This window comes from Anopheles arabiensis, chromosome 3, assembly GCF_016920715.1.
Source record: "Anopheles arabiensis isolate DONGOLA chromosome 3, AaraD3, whole genome shotgun sequence".
Taxonomy (NCBI): domain Eukaryota; kingdom Metazoa; phylum Arthropoda; class Insecta; order Diptera; family Culicidae; genus Anopheles; species Anopheles arabiensis.
In genome coordinates this window covers 17490884-17504462 of record NC_053518.1, presented here as the reverse complement: position 1 = coordinate 17504462, position 13579 = coordinate 17490884, and the positions used below count along the sequence as shown (strand labels likewise).

Here is a 13579-nt window from a genome sequence, read left to right as displayed (position 1 = left end):
TACTCAATGCAGTTGTAAATTATGTGTTTATCTTTCGGGGGGAAGTGTAGCAGTCTTGGCCTCCCGAGGAAAACTCTCTGTTTTGCTAGCGGATCTAATGATCGTGACGTTGCCTTCTGACGTCTTTGCATGTCAGTGTCGGAGAGAGCCAATGTACGTAGAGTGCAATTTACGATCGATTAACGGCATGTAAGCTTATGCTTAGGAAGGGGATGATCAATGTTTGTCTCTGCTGTTGAACGGAAGTTAAGACTGCTTGAAACACATGTTACTTAACGTTGGCTTTACGATTTTCGGATAAGAACAATGGTGATGGTTCAGTAAGCTCAGTCTGGTGAGGGTTTGTCTACCACGGGTTAATCGTCTTCTCGAATGTTCAATCAGATAGCTGAGCTTTTTTCAGATTACTGAATTTAATTGGCACAAAATTGTTCTTCAAATGTCTTCAGATGAAGGTTCATTCGACGTTTCTCGCTACTCCACCATACAGAAAGCGACAAATTGTGCATTGATAGTTCATCAAATGGACATTTCCCTCCCACCTATTTCAATAAAATCAAAGCCACTCACCTCCAGAGTCAGTTCACTCGGTGTCAGGTGGCAGGAGATCTCTGTCCTGGAGTGGTAGCAGGGGTTAAGCAACACAGCCGTCCGCCACCTCGCGGAGCACTTGGAGTGCGTACTGTCAAGCTCCCGCCTCACTCAACCGTGCTTATGTGTCTCTCCAGTTTCGTGCGGTTTCATGTTTTCAGTTTTGGCTCAAGGAAATCTAGTTCGGAAGCACGGCTTTTCGTTTTCCGCGCGCGCGCACACGCGCTTGCTCCAGCGGTGCCGGAGTGCCGTTAGATCCCGTCCCGGCCGTCTGCAGCACGGATGGCCTTGCATTCTCGTCTGCAAACACCGTTAGGAGTGCGGTGGCGGAGTGCTGGAGTGTGTGTTTGAAAGTGATTAATATAAATAAACAGTCCGCACAAGTTGTGTATGGGTTTCGGTGGGTTACGTGCGAGCGTTTGACCGGTGCACGGGCCGAACAGGTCGGACTAGTTTGGATTTATAATATTTCTGTTCATATTTCGCCCGCGTAATTTCGTGCCGATGGTAGCAAAAACTCAAAAATGGGTATGCTAACTCCAAACAGCACAGTGGACACATTTTAGCCCCGTTGGATTGGTACAATTAAATGTTTTCGCGTTGCTCTTTTATGATGATTGTCGTATTGTTTTCCCCTCCGATGTTTGGCTTCTGCAGAGGCATATATCGCTCAAATGGCGAGGCTAACGTGCTGATCAGTCAAACACTTTGGAATGATCCACGCTCATTATTGGACCCGTACGTTCGATCAATCATCGCGCGTTGCGTAACGCTCCCCATCGCGGAGAAAGGCCCTGGCCGGGCAAATGGCAAAGCCCAAAACGAGACCCCCTCCCCCCTCCGTTTGTTGTACGATTCGGACAAATACCTCGCTGCACTCAAGGTTCCGTGCGTCACCAACGCCGCCCCTACGCGTCCATTATGCGTGGCCATAGCATCCTTTTGCCACGAACGTTGCGAGCGAGCTGTACTTCTTCACTATTCACGATCATCGAATGGCTAACGTTGGGCCAGCGCCAGCGACCTAGACATTAGCAGATGAAGTGCAGTCGAGTGGTGGTGGTGCGACGTTGATCAAACAAGCGTACGGAGCCGTGCGGGCCCGGGTTGGATCTATCGGTTCCAAGATCATCGAATGATCACTCCAGGCCCGATGTGCAAGGACGTATGCCAAAGGCTAGCCGGTACGGCGGGCCTGTTTATCCAACAGGGCTTGCTTTGGCATTGAAACGCAAAGTGTGGATCCCAAATAAGGCGTCAATAAGGTTTCGCGCTGCATTTGCAAAGCATTCTTTTGTGTGCGTAGATGTTGGGATGAGACGCTCGGGGATATTGGTTGATTGAGTGATTTTTCTTTCGAATTGGGTAAGGAGAATAGGTCAGGAAGGATATTCGGAGATCGCATCAATTGAATATGTACTTTGATTGATTATTTGGTTTAAAAAAACAAAAGTAGTTTACTAATATGCTCAAAAATCTTACCTATTTGTAAGTTGTTATAAGGTCTAAGACAAAGTAGAGATTATTAGAGATTTTCCAAGCTTAAGGTTGGCTTGGACTGTACGCTGTCTTGGGGCAACTCAGAGCTGCAGTGCCATTCCTAGAAAACCTGATATTTTTTGGTTTTCATTCAGATCGTCGCTCCAAACCACTTGACAGACGCTTGAACCGTCAGTCATAATAAGTCACAGAAAACCGGTCCTTAGAAAAACAGCGTGGGTTGAAGGAGCAAAGGAACACTCCAAACAGCAGAATGCAATAAAATTATTCGCCTTTTCTTCGCGCTTTATGTTGTTCAGTCATGTCATCAATAAACTAATAGAAAGATGCTACAATGATTCAGCAAAATTGATGGGAAAAGAATGTTGTCTTAGAAGCTATTCAGAACATAATGGATAAACGCAAAAATGCTGCAGATGTGCTAAAAGAAATCATTTCACATGTTTTTAACACCTGTGTTGCTATAGATGACATCAACCATGATTTATTAGCTTGTTTTTAACGGTACACTCACACGTGAATCATTCGTTGTATGGAGGATATTTGAAAATTATATTGGGTTTAAATAACATATCAAAATGTTTTAAATTGAACAGCTTAAACCAAATTGAAAATAATCAATAATGAAAGTAAGCAAAACAGCCGCGCAATCGTTCTGCGAAAAGAATTGTCATTTGAAATCAAACCCACTCAGCTGAACCACTGTCAAAAGCATTCTTTGAAAACTTGTTTGTCAGGCAGTTTCGGAAAGACAAATGTGTGCTCGATGGTGCGAAATGACGTCGCCCGAGCTGCGAAACGCACCCCTCCGATTGTGTTCACATAGATTTATAAAATTAAATGCGCATCCACCAACGGGCGCTGTTGACCGTCGTCTGTATCGATCCTCTTCGATGTTACAACCCCCCGGTCGGAAAGGGAGTGGAATCGAGTTTTGAGACTCAGACGAACGCCAGCTAATGCTGACCGATGTGGCGGCATTTGGAGCAGGCTACACGCGTTCGGTCGCAATAAACTGGATGGCCGTGAATATTACCGTTTATCGCAACCGTATTTCAGTTTGATTTCTGGTGTAAACTTTTGGAATCTTTTTCCGGATTGCTGAAGACAATCGGCGTCCTTCTGCAGACAGGGGGATGATAAAGGAACAGTAATAAAAAAAAACAGCCCACAAATGTTTGCGGAAGCAACTAGAACCGGATTTAGATTGGGGCTGGACATTAGCTAGTAACAAAGCACGGTGCGCTCACCGCCAGTTGACGGCTTTTGGGTGAAGTTAATGCGGATTCCAAAGATTCGAAGTCCGGAAAGCTTCCCAATTGTGTTGTGTTTTTTTATGTCTGCATCTCATGTTAGTCATCTCATGCAGTCAAACGTGTGCTTTGGTGTACGCGTGAAGTGGATGTTGATATTAGGGGATCATAAAATCACTTCCAAATGATTCGTTGTGAGATCTTTGCTGAGTTGCATTGGACTTCAGGTTTCACCATTAATTGGTATTGTAGAGGTTGGGGGTCAATGTTTGATTCAAGGAACTGTTGCGAATGTTTAGAAATCTTGTTTTGATGGGAAAATACTCCCTTAAGAATATTTTTTATTGTATTTTATACGTCTCCGCGCAAAACAAACAGCAAAGAGGACGTTTGAATGACGCTCTGTTAGCTACCCACACGTGGGCTAAGCTTAATCACTATCCCTTTCAACCGGGTCTATTTATATCATCCAAAAACCGGATGCCTACGTGTGGCTGGGCTTTGGTTAACTGCGAAACGAGGAGTGTGCAACGTGTCGAACAGACCGTACGCTTTTGAAGTTCAACGGTAGAAATAGTTGTCAAACTTCTATCAACTCTTTAATGTCTTTCTAAACCCGGCTTTGTTTTAACTCGTCACTCTAGTTTCGGGCTGTTTCGGTACATTTCGGGGCTGTGAAATGTAGGTCAACATATTGTTTCCCTTTCCCTCGGCGGCACCCTTAGCAAACGGGCCATTACCGACGGTAAGATCCGATCGGTTTTCCGATGAATTTCGTGCAGCGGGATGCAGTGCACAAAATTGAAAGTGATTCAAAACGGTTGCGCAAGATCCGGATTATAGTGCCCGGACAGGTTAAACATATTTGTGGATTGAAGGTGGCAGACTTTTGACTATGCCGTTTGGGTTGTCAATGTGGTGAATTAGATGTTTAAAGTAACATACACCCAGCTGGACAGTGCACCACTTTAAGGCTGAATGATAAGCAGTCGGTTGGGCGATAAAACCACGTTGTGAAAAATGATATTACACGCGTGCAACGCATTGCGTATCGGCGCTGTCCACGCCGGCTGCCGGCTGTCCCCGTTTTCCGAAGGTGAGCCAACATTGTTTTGACAGGAGCACGTTTGTTTTTTGGCGATAGTTGGCACAGTTTTCGCTCAATCAATCTAATTAGTGTTGGCAGGAAGGTAAAAGCCGCAGGTCAACCATCGCCGTATCACTCACCCTTTCGCCGGTTGGCCATCGGAACGGTGACCGGACAGCAGGTTGACTGTCGGTGAGGACGGCGGCATCCACAGCCAATGGAGCGGGATCCGACACAGATGTCCTTGGCAACTGGGGGCGCATATTTGCTGGCTGGCTAAGAAATATTAACAAATTATGCGTTAAAACTTTTGCCACAGCGCAAGTGTTTTTTGTTTCTTCTTTGCTCTCCCACCGAACGTCTCGGGCGATCGTTTGTTTCGGCTGAGCTTTTGTTTTACGGCTTGGACATCTGTGGACGTTTCATCGCTTTGCTTCGCTGCTCCGCGTCGTTTTCTCGCAGCGGCGATGATCGTGAACGTGCCGGACTTGTGCTGCTGCTGTGAGCAATTGTGCGTCGTAAATGATTGGACGGTCTGTTGTCTTGTTTGAAGAGTTCGTCAAATATATTATTATTGTTAGTGATTAACACATTAATAAAATCGTGCTTAGTGATTGAACCTGCAATCAGAATTTATTAGCTTTATTTCCCTTTAGCATGAAACTCTGAGCAATTTATATTGCTCAGCAATAACATGCTACTTTTGGCTTAATAAAAACACTTAGGTAGTATTACTGTTAACTACCAATTGAAATTAGCAACAAAAAGTTTATTGAGAACTCATTTCCTGAGACAAGAGCGATTTTTGTGTTGTTTCTTTGTAAATTTGAAGTTTTCATTCGTGTAAATATATAGTGTATTTACCATCCTAGGTAAACTATTTATACGTATTCAAATAAAAAGGCATAAAATAAGGCATGATCAAAGTCGTAGTGCGTATTTTTTAAAAGAATTAGAAAATAGCTGAAAATAAACAATAAATAAAGTACTGTAATCACGAACTGTGATACCTTAATGGACAAATTAGCTATAACATCGAAAGTAATTGAGTGATTCTGATTTGAGAAATAATGAAAACTGTCAGAATAAACTTGTTTAAAGACTACCTACCGGCCTGTCAGTCAGTTAGTCGGTAGATTAATAGCATCAAAACCCATCATCACCGACAAACAACAGACAAAGATCGCTGAACTCGTTGTTTCTGTTTGCCCTTCGATGAAAAGCCCAACGGCCTGACGCATGATCCTCGTGCCGGAAGCGTAGACGAGCGTGATATCAAGCCACATGTTCGATGGCCTGCATGTGTGCGTATGTTTGTGTTATTTAGTATGTTATTAAATTGAAGGGGGAAATAACCTACGAGCCACGTGTGGAATGTGCGAGAACAGTAATATCATTATGTGAAGAGCAGAGTGTGCTGATTCTGTACCAAAAAGGAATAATTTAGAATGTAAGTTTGTGCCGTGCTACACAAATCACGGAAGATATGAAATCATTCTAGATGCTTGTTGTGGTTTGTTTATTTTTAAATAAGGCATACATTGGAACAAAAAGGTAAACCTATCAAAAAGGCTAGTGAAGGAAGCGAATCAGTGTATTTCAAATTAATACAGCGAACTGGTATTGAATGAACATTCAGCAAAGTGCTGCCAAATGTGTTAAAAACTGGTGAGTTAACGCACACCAACGTGCGAATGAGCGACACATACTTTGAGCGGAACATTTCGTATAGCCGGTGTTTTGTGGATTAATTTTCGTAGCTTGGATCTAACAGACAGCTTTCCTCAGCTGTTGATTTAAACCGGAGGAAGAATCATCCGAGTTCGAGATTAAAACCACGATGATGATAATGAACTCTCCTTCTCGAGGTTTGCATTAACAAGCGATATAATGATGGTTTGGTAGACAAATTATACTCCCCTTCTGGTCGTTCGATTAGCAACAGAACATGAGGACATTTCTCATGCCAAAAAGCCTGCGACCTTGCTGTATCTTTTTCAAAACGGTATGATGTAACGAAAGAGTAGCTGAATCTCCCACCGTCGTTGTATCTGGCTACCATTAATCTCGGACGCCTGGAGGCAGCTGATAATGTAGAGCTTTTAGGCAACTCTTTCTGAGGTTTGACGGAGTTGGCCGTCAGGTGCGTTTGTGTGATTCTTTTCCCCGGTTGAAATTAGGGCGTCCCGGGGTCTCCGACGCTGACACTGAAACCGATCGCTAATTGATGTAAAATTTAACAAAAGAACCAGCTCATAATCAAATCGACACTGATCGTGGCACTGAACGCTGAATTCAAGCGCAACCGGGCTGGGTGATAGTCGTAATGGATTGGTGACGAAACCAGACGAAGGAAATAGAAGGTTTGGCGTGAAGACGCACTTTACGCGTCAATGCTTGCGCAGCCGGTTTATAGGTGCGTGTGCGCACTATGAAGCTATGAACAAACCATCAACCCGTGAAAACGGCATTTGATTGAAACGAAATCGGGGTTGTAAAGTTTAAAAAATTCTCTTTAATGTTAGACCACTTGTTTCACTAGTTTTATTGCAGTAATTAGTTGATTCTGTTTCGAGTTGAGCTTTGGGCTTTTATTTCAGTTTTCGGCATAACGGACTATGAAGATCGCAACTAATGCGAAAGAAATCACATGGTTTGATGAAGGGTGAATGACTCTACGCTCAGCATCCACAAAGGCAGAACGTTAATCTTTAAATTAAAGTTAAATTTTTTGGCGTGTGTATTACAAAGAATGTAACCTTTTTTATGTGTTATGCCGATCAGAAAAGTTGACCAGGGCTGTCTTAGCTGAAATCGGTAAATTTTGAAAATTATTATAAAAATATTCTGCTGGTTCAGACACTCGGAACAAACTTTTTGGGCATTGGAAATTACTTTTATATCAGTATGATTCAGCCTGAAACCTTTTAACGTAACAATCTCACTAAGTCATTGCTTCGAATTCGAATAGGATCGAGGACCGAGGTTTTAGGAGCCGGGGTTGGAACATACGACTTATTTAAGAGACGTTTTTAATGCAAACTATTGTTTTTTTTCTCTTTTTTTGGCCATATTAATCTTATTACGTTAGAATTTCAAATAGTTTCAAAAGAATGCATAATTGAATTAAATTTGTAGTGCACTGTAACTCGCAATTTTCCCATGCGATACCAAATGTATGCAAGCGATGTATTATGGTTGCATACATTTCGGCGCAGTTGGTTCTGCGTAGTTCTATTGATATCATTAAACGATTCTTAAGCTGCTGGTTTGATGTATGAGTTTTCAATGAAAATAACAGCATACTATATATTAAAAATTAGTTGAGCATGAACAAAAAACCATCACATAATGTTTTATTTTTCATTACCTTCCAGCTGCTTTTCATGCTTTTCATGCGATGTTTCTTCAATCTATCCACGGTGCTACTGTAAACGAATGAAATGCTGCACTTTAGTTTGAATATTGTAAGGAAACTTTATCAGCGTAAGCGAAAGAACAAAGAAACTAATAGACACTCCTTACGGCAAACTGGCTCATTAATTTATGTCCACCTTTTCCCCATGCAAAACATTAACATACTACCTTCTGCTATTTTGCTACGAAAATATTGCGCTGAAAATATTGCATCCCGTATCTTCAAAGCGCAAGATGGTGCCTCATCGCTTCACGGTTCCCGATACTTTACCGGCGTTGGAATAACTCTTTGAAGACACCCAAACGCAACGGGCAGAACAAAAAGAAGGAAGCAACAAAAAAAAAGCAACAAACACAAACGCGGAAAGATCTCCAGCGGGCGCGCTCAGTGCAGCATGAGCAGGAAAAGTTTTTTAATTAAAATTATGTCCAACACCAGAAGGCACGTCTGCAGCGGCGTCTCGTCGGTGTCCATTTTTGGTGGGTCAATTTTATATCCCCGAGGCACGGGTCGGTGTAGGCAGACGGCAGTAGTTAGTTTCTTTGCCTTGTAGGTTGTCGTTGTTCTTGGGTGCGTTCTTCGTTAGAAAGACTGAGAACCAACAAAAAAAAAGAGAAAACGTCACAAGAAACATTGACTAAGCTTTTCGTTCTGCTTTCTTTTGCAGTTCTGGGTCAAGGATGGCCCACCAGGTCAGCTGGTACGGTTATTAGTTGTTATTTAAGAAACAATTTGCACGCCGAGGCCTAACGAGGGAACAGCTGGAGCAAATGGTTGACTGTCCTTTTTTTACGCCTGTTGGGCTCGCTGGACGGAGCCTGGTGCCCAAAATTACATGGTTCGTTACATTGCAATCTGGAACAGTTGGGTTCGGGAAGCTGTTTTTAACTGTCATTAGCACCAAATCGAAGGGAAAAGGTTGATGTTATCGATTACAGATAGCAAGTGTTTGAATGATGCAGTAGGAGTTAAGTTATAATGATGTGTTTATGATGGAGTCAGAACTCATCAACACATATTTGATATATTTTACTGAATTGAGTTGTATCGTGAAGGAATGAATTATACAAATATATGCAATGTAATTAAGTGAAAAACATGTGTCTAGCTTAAACGATTGTCATTTATAATCCATGTCTCTATTATTATGCTTTTCACTGGGCCTAACGTGCAATTTGAAAGATAGTAATAGTTCAACGCCTCCTTCGATTAAATACTATTAACAGGTTACAATAACGATACATTTAAAAAGTTAGCTGACACAAAAGCGTCTAAAGAAAATATAGTTTTCAACGATAACATCACCGCGCGGCTACATGAGGTGAAATATACAGCGAAATGAACTATTTGACAGGTGAAATATCTGACAGGTATAGCTAAAGGGTTGGGGGCGACACAACATCCGCGATCGAAATTCACTTAAAAATAATATCTTCTTAAGCAGAACATTCCCTAATTAGAAGAAATTATGAATTGTTGACTCAAATTGACGAAGTACTCGATAATGAAGTTAATTGAATAACTACTCAATGGATTTAGTTACAATGTTTTGCACGTTATTTGTTTACATTGCACATCAGCAGGTTGCTGTGATGCTTCCAGCTGATGTGCAATGTGCAATCCATCAGATATTTCGCCTGTCAAATAGTTCATTTCGCTGTATATTTCACCTCATGTAGCCGCGCGGTCAAAATCGTAACATAATAATCTTGTTTGTTATAAGGGGCAAAATACGTAATCAATATAGTGCAAACTGGGAGAGCGCAGCATTAATTGAAAAATAAAAATAAAAAAAAGAAGCCGACTTATTTTGGGAAAAAACCAGGACAAAAGTTTCTAATGAAAACTGATGTTTCTAATGAAATGAAAAAAAACCTCCCAAACTTTCAATTATAGAGCCTGCTTTATACTCCTCATCATATGCATTCTATTGCAGCGATCAAACGCAAGTACAGGTCTACCTTCCATGCTGAAACGGACCGGGTAAATAACATAATTGCTATTTGTGATACAGCTTCAACAAAGTGTCGTTAGCTTCGGTAGCAAATTGAACGCTTTAGATCTCATCCCTGGTACGATTCAGTTGCGTTTGATTTTTCCGATCAATCGAATTGACACTTCCCGAATAGATAGTCGTACGGGTTGCCGTTTAATTTTCCAACCTGTGTACCAATTCTCCCGCACTATCGGTACTGGTGGGGTACATCGATTTCACATTATACGGTTGTATCATGTGCTTTTTTTGCTTCTTGTATGTGTCTGTTAGCAAAAATGACCATTCAATCCGATTCAAGATGAAAGCGATCACACAAAATAGGGTCCGACTCTTGAGCTTCAGCAATCGATACAACAAAAAAACTGGAAGCAAAAATGCAATTCAGCGGTTGCAAACGGCAGAAAATCTGCTGGGACATAAATCAAACATTCGGCAAGCTTATTTGATAATCTCTTAATTGATTCGAGTTTCGGATTTATGCCGGTACCGGTAGGGTTCCGTCGATATCGTCCGAAACGGTTTGCTTCTTGCGGAACAGGGTTAGACTCCGGATATCCATGCGAAGCTTACCGACTTAGCAGTCCTTTGATGGCCGGTACGTTCATCAGTGATCCAGCGTCTCTATTGAATGGAACAGAAACCATTGAAAAAGAAGGCAATGAATGAAGGAAACCCGGCTTCGTTCGTATGTGAAATAAGTCCGGCAAGACAGAAACGAACGAACGGATCGGAGCCGTCCAAATTAATGAACCACTTCGGAGATTTTTTTTTCCTTCGTTGCAACCGATTAGAAAACAACGCATCGAAACGAACACGTACCGTTTCAGGCTAAGGATCTCCTCCCCGAACCGTTCATCGTCCAGGCGGAAGTAGCGCTCGAGAAAGGTGTGCGAGTTGGCCAGCGGTAGGGGCGGCTCCTGGAGCAGCTTTCTCGCACTAGCCCGGAACCGAGCGATGGCGACCTCGATGTCACGCCGGTAGCCTTCGAGCTGCTGCAGCCCAAGCCCCTCCTTATCCGGGCAGTGCAGGTGCTGGCGGGCGGCATTCGCTACGCTTACCATCAGACACAGCACGATGTAGTCGATGTAGCGCTGGCGAATAGCGACCCTTGCACGCCGCTCCTTGCCACAGAGATGGTGCCGGTAAAGACCGTAGGACAGCACCGCACCGAAGGACAGGAGGGCGACCGCACCGAACGATATTTCCACCGGAAAGGTGCGTAAGTTTTCGTGGAGATGCTCCACCAGGGCAGGGTGCCGTATGGATTGCCAGTGCACGGTACCGGTGGTCATGCCAATCAGCAGCGAGGTAAACAGCAGCCTTTGATGGTTGCCGAGCAGAAAACGATGCAGTTTGACGAGCTGAGCCTGGCAAAACTGGAACACGATCGCCATCGGCGCGCTGGGGCCGTAGGTCTTTTTTTCCGGCGGAAATTTTAGACACTAGAATTTTGACAGTTGATACGCGCGTGCAAGGATAACTGAGATGCGAAACGCAAAGCGTCGATTGCTTGGATTTGGAAACGTAGTGTGTTAATTAGTGGGCTAATGTGTGTGCCTTTCTCTAGTGGAAAGTGTAAACTGATTCATTGGAGCTCAATAATCATTTCGACAGATTGATGAGTAATCACTTTCGTTGACTCTGTTATGGCTGTATTAGCATTTTTTATTTCTTATTCATTCTCTGATCATAAGCTAAATTTCCAACTATCAATTTACCGGTCCATTTTTACCGCTTTTTGAAGGGTTTTGATCTTTTGGTAGAGTTATTTCGTGGAATTAAGGATCGATATTGGTCATTAGGGCGTAGATAGTGAGCGTGGCGGCATCGAGCCTCCTCATCCATTCGTGTCTTTGGTTTTGTCTCGTAATTGTGTAAGCTGCAATCAAAATATGGAAGACTTATCAATGAAAAGGTAATTGAATATCTAATTTTAAATTTCAAACAATCATTTCAATAGTTGAGAAACTGGACATAGAGTTGCAATTATGTAATTAACACAATAAGTGGAACTTGTTCCGGATGGCTCCAGACACTTTAGAAACCATCACCGGTGGGTTCATCCAGATGTGTTGGAACCGTCCGGAATTGTTCGGAATCGTTTAGAATCGTTGGACTCTTTCGGAATCGGCGTTGACCGGTATAAGTGACAGGAAGCAGAAACATTTCAAATATTGCAATCGGCAGTATTAAATCGATGCGTTTAAAAGCCTTAGAATGTCCGTTGTAATGGGAAACGGCATTGATGAAGGGCATGAGGTTATGGTCATACAGCTTGACAGATACAAATATGCTTATAACCAGCGAGTTCTACATAGTGATTTGATTCGTCCCCAAATTGGTAGGATTCTTCGTATTTTTTATCGTTTCTAGTTTCTATTCGTTCCAAAGAATGATTGACAGTGTCGCAACATTATTGACACGAAAAATTAAACATGTTCTAGGGAAATGAAAAATAAATCGTGGGACAGAAAATCCGCTTTAAACGAAAGGAAATAATGAATACACTAATATTCCTTACGATTCCGTACAATTTCGGTCGATTCAGGCAAATTTTTGGACAATTTCTGAACAATTCTGAACGCTTCCGAACAATTATGATGATTCTGACGATTGTGAACGGTTACATATGTAGCTGACTATGTCATTTCTCTGGAGTCGGAACCGGCATCACCCTAATCGGAATCGGAATGGAACCATGGGTGTGCTCCACGAAAACCAATTATGGCTGGTATCCTTTTCGAGCAATTTTAGAATATAGCATAGGTCCAGGGTTTTCACATATTTTTGAATCATTCTTACTGTCTATTAGCATCGTAACAGTATTTTAAAAGAATTAAAAGAGTTAATTTAACAAATAATACTTTTAACCAATTTAAGAGCTCATAAACCATGCGTAATGATTTCAAATCCTTAAGTGAATGTAAAAGTGGACATGAACGATTAGTGTTACAATGATGCGATGAGTGCGGTCGACAAAGTGTTGTAGTGAAACTCACTATACGTTTAAAACACCCTGTGCTGCAAATTAATCATTCTTTAAACACGGATAAACACAAATGCAACTCACCATTCTACCGACACACACGCCAATTCCCATGGATATATTAGTTAGTTTGCTTAAGCTTTAAACATAATCAATTAAGCATTACCTGAAGGGAGTTTATTTTTTTCAATAATTCAACAGTTACATTAAACGCACCAAAAAGCAGCACACCCATCGCACCACATTAACGCGCTTCGTCAGTTGTCCATTCACACGGCGACTCGGCCGTACGGAGCCCAACACCTACTTACGATAAAACCTTCCACCGCACATCATAATCACTCACGAAGCCTTTAACATACATGCTCGTGCGTTTCGCGGCGAGGGATTCGTCCACTTTCCGTTACGACTTAAAGGACTGGATTTGTTGATGGAGCAGAGCAAAACGAAAAAAACAAAACAAGTGGATGTGTGTTGTGTTTTGCTCGGTTCATCTTTAACCGTGTGCTTCCAACCGGCTCGTTCGGCTCGCGGTGTCCAATGGATGAAATATTAATGCCCATCATATGCGGGGATGCTTTGGATCACGTTTCCTACCATGTTCTTGGCGCTCAAACCAGCTCTCGAGGTGGGTATTAGATTCCCATTTGCGTGGAGCGGGATGGTAGGTAGGTGGTTCTAGTTACATTTTTAATAGGAATATAATGGCCCCGGTAATGCGTGGTAGTAACCATCCCCCCCTCATGTT

At 42.5% G+C, this 13579-nt stretch overlaps 1 protein-coding gene across 1 annotated transcript; it reads right to left on the bottom strand.

The window, feature by feature from the left end:
• Positions 1 to 9733: 9733 nt before the first annotated feature.
• Positions 9734 to 11367, bottom strand: LOC120904405. Its single transcript, XM_040314359.1, has 2 exons — positions 10665 to 11367; positions 9734 to 10466 (listed from the first exon to the last, which is right to left on the bottom strand). Exons 1-2 carry the CDS (start codon positions 11237 to 11239, stop codon positions 10412 to 10414), a joined length of 630 nt encoding a protein of 209 aa, XP_040170293.1. The 5' UTR covers positions 11240 to 11367; the 3' UTR covers positions 9734 to 10411.
• Positions 11368 to 13579: the final 2212 nt, after the last annotated feature.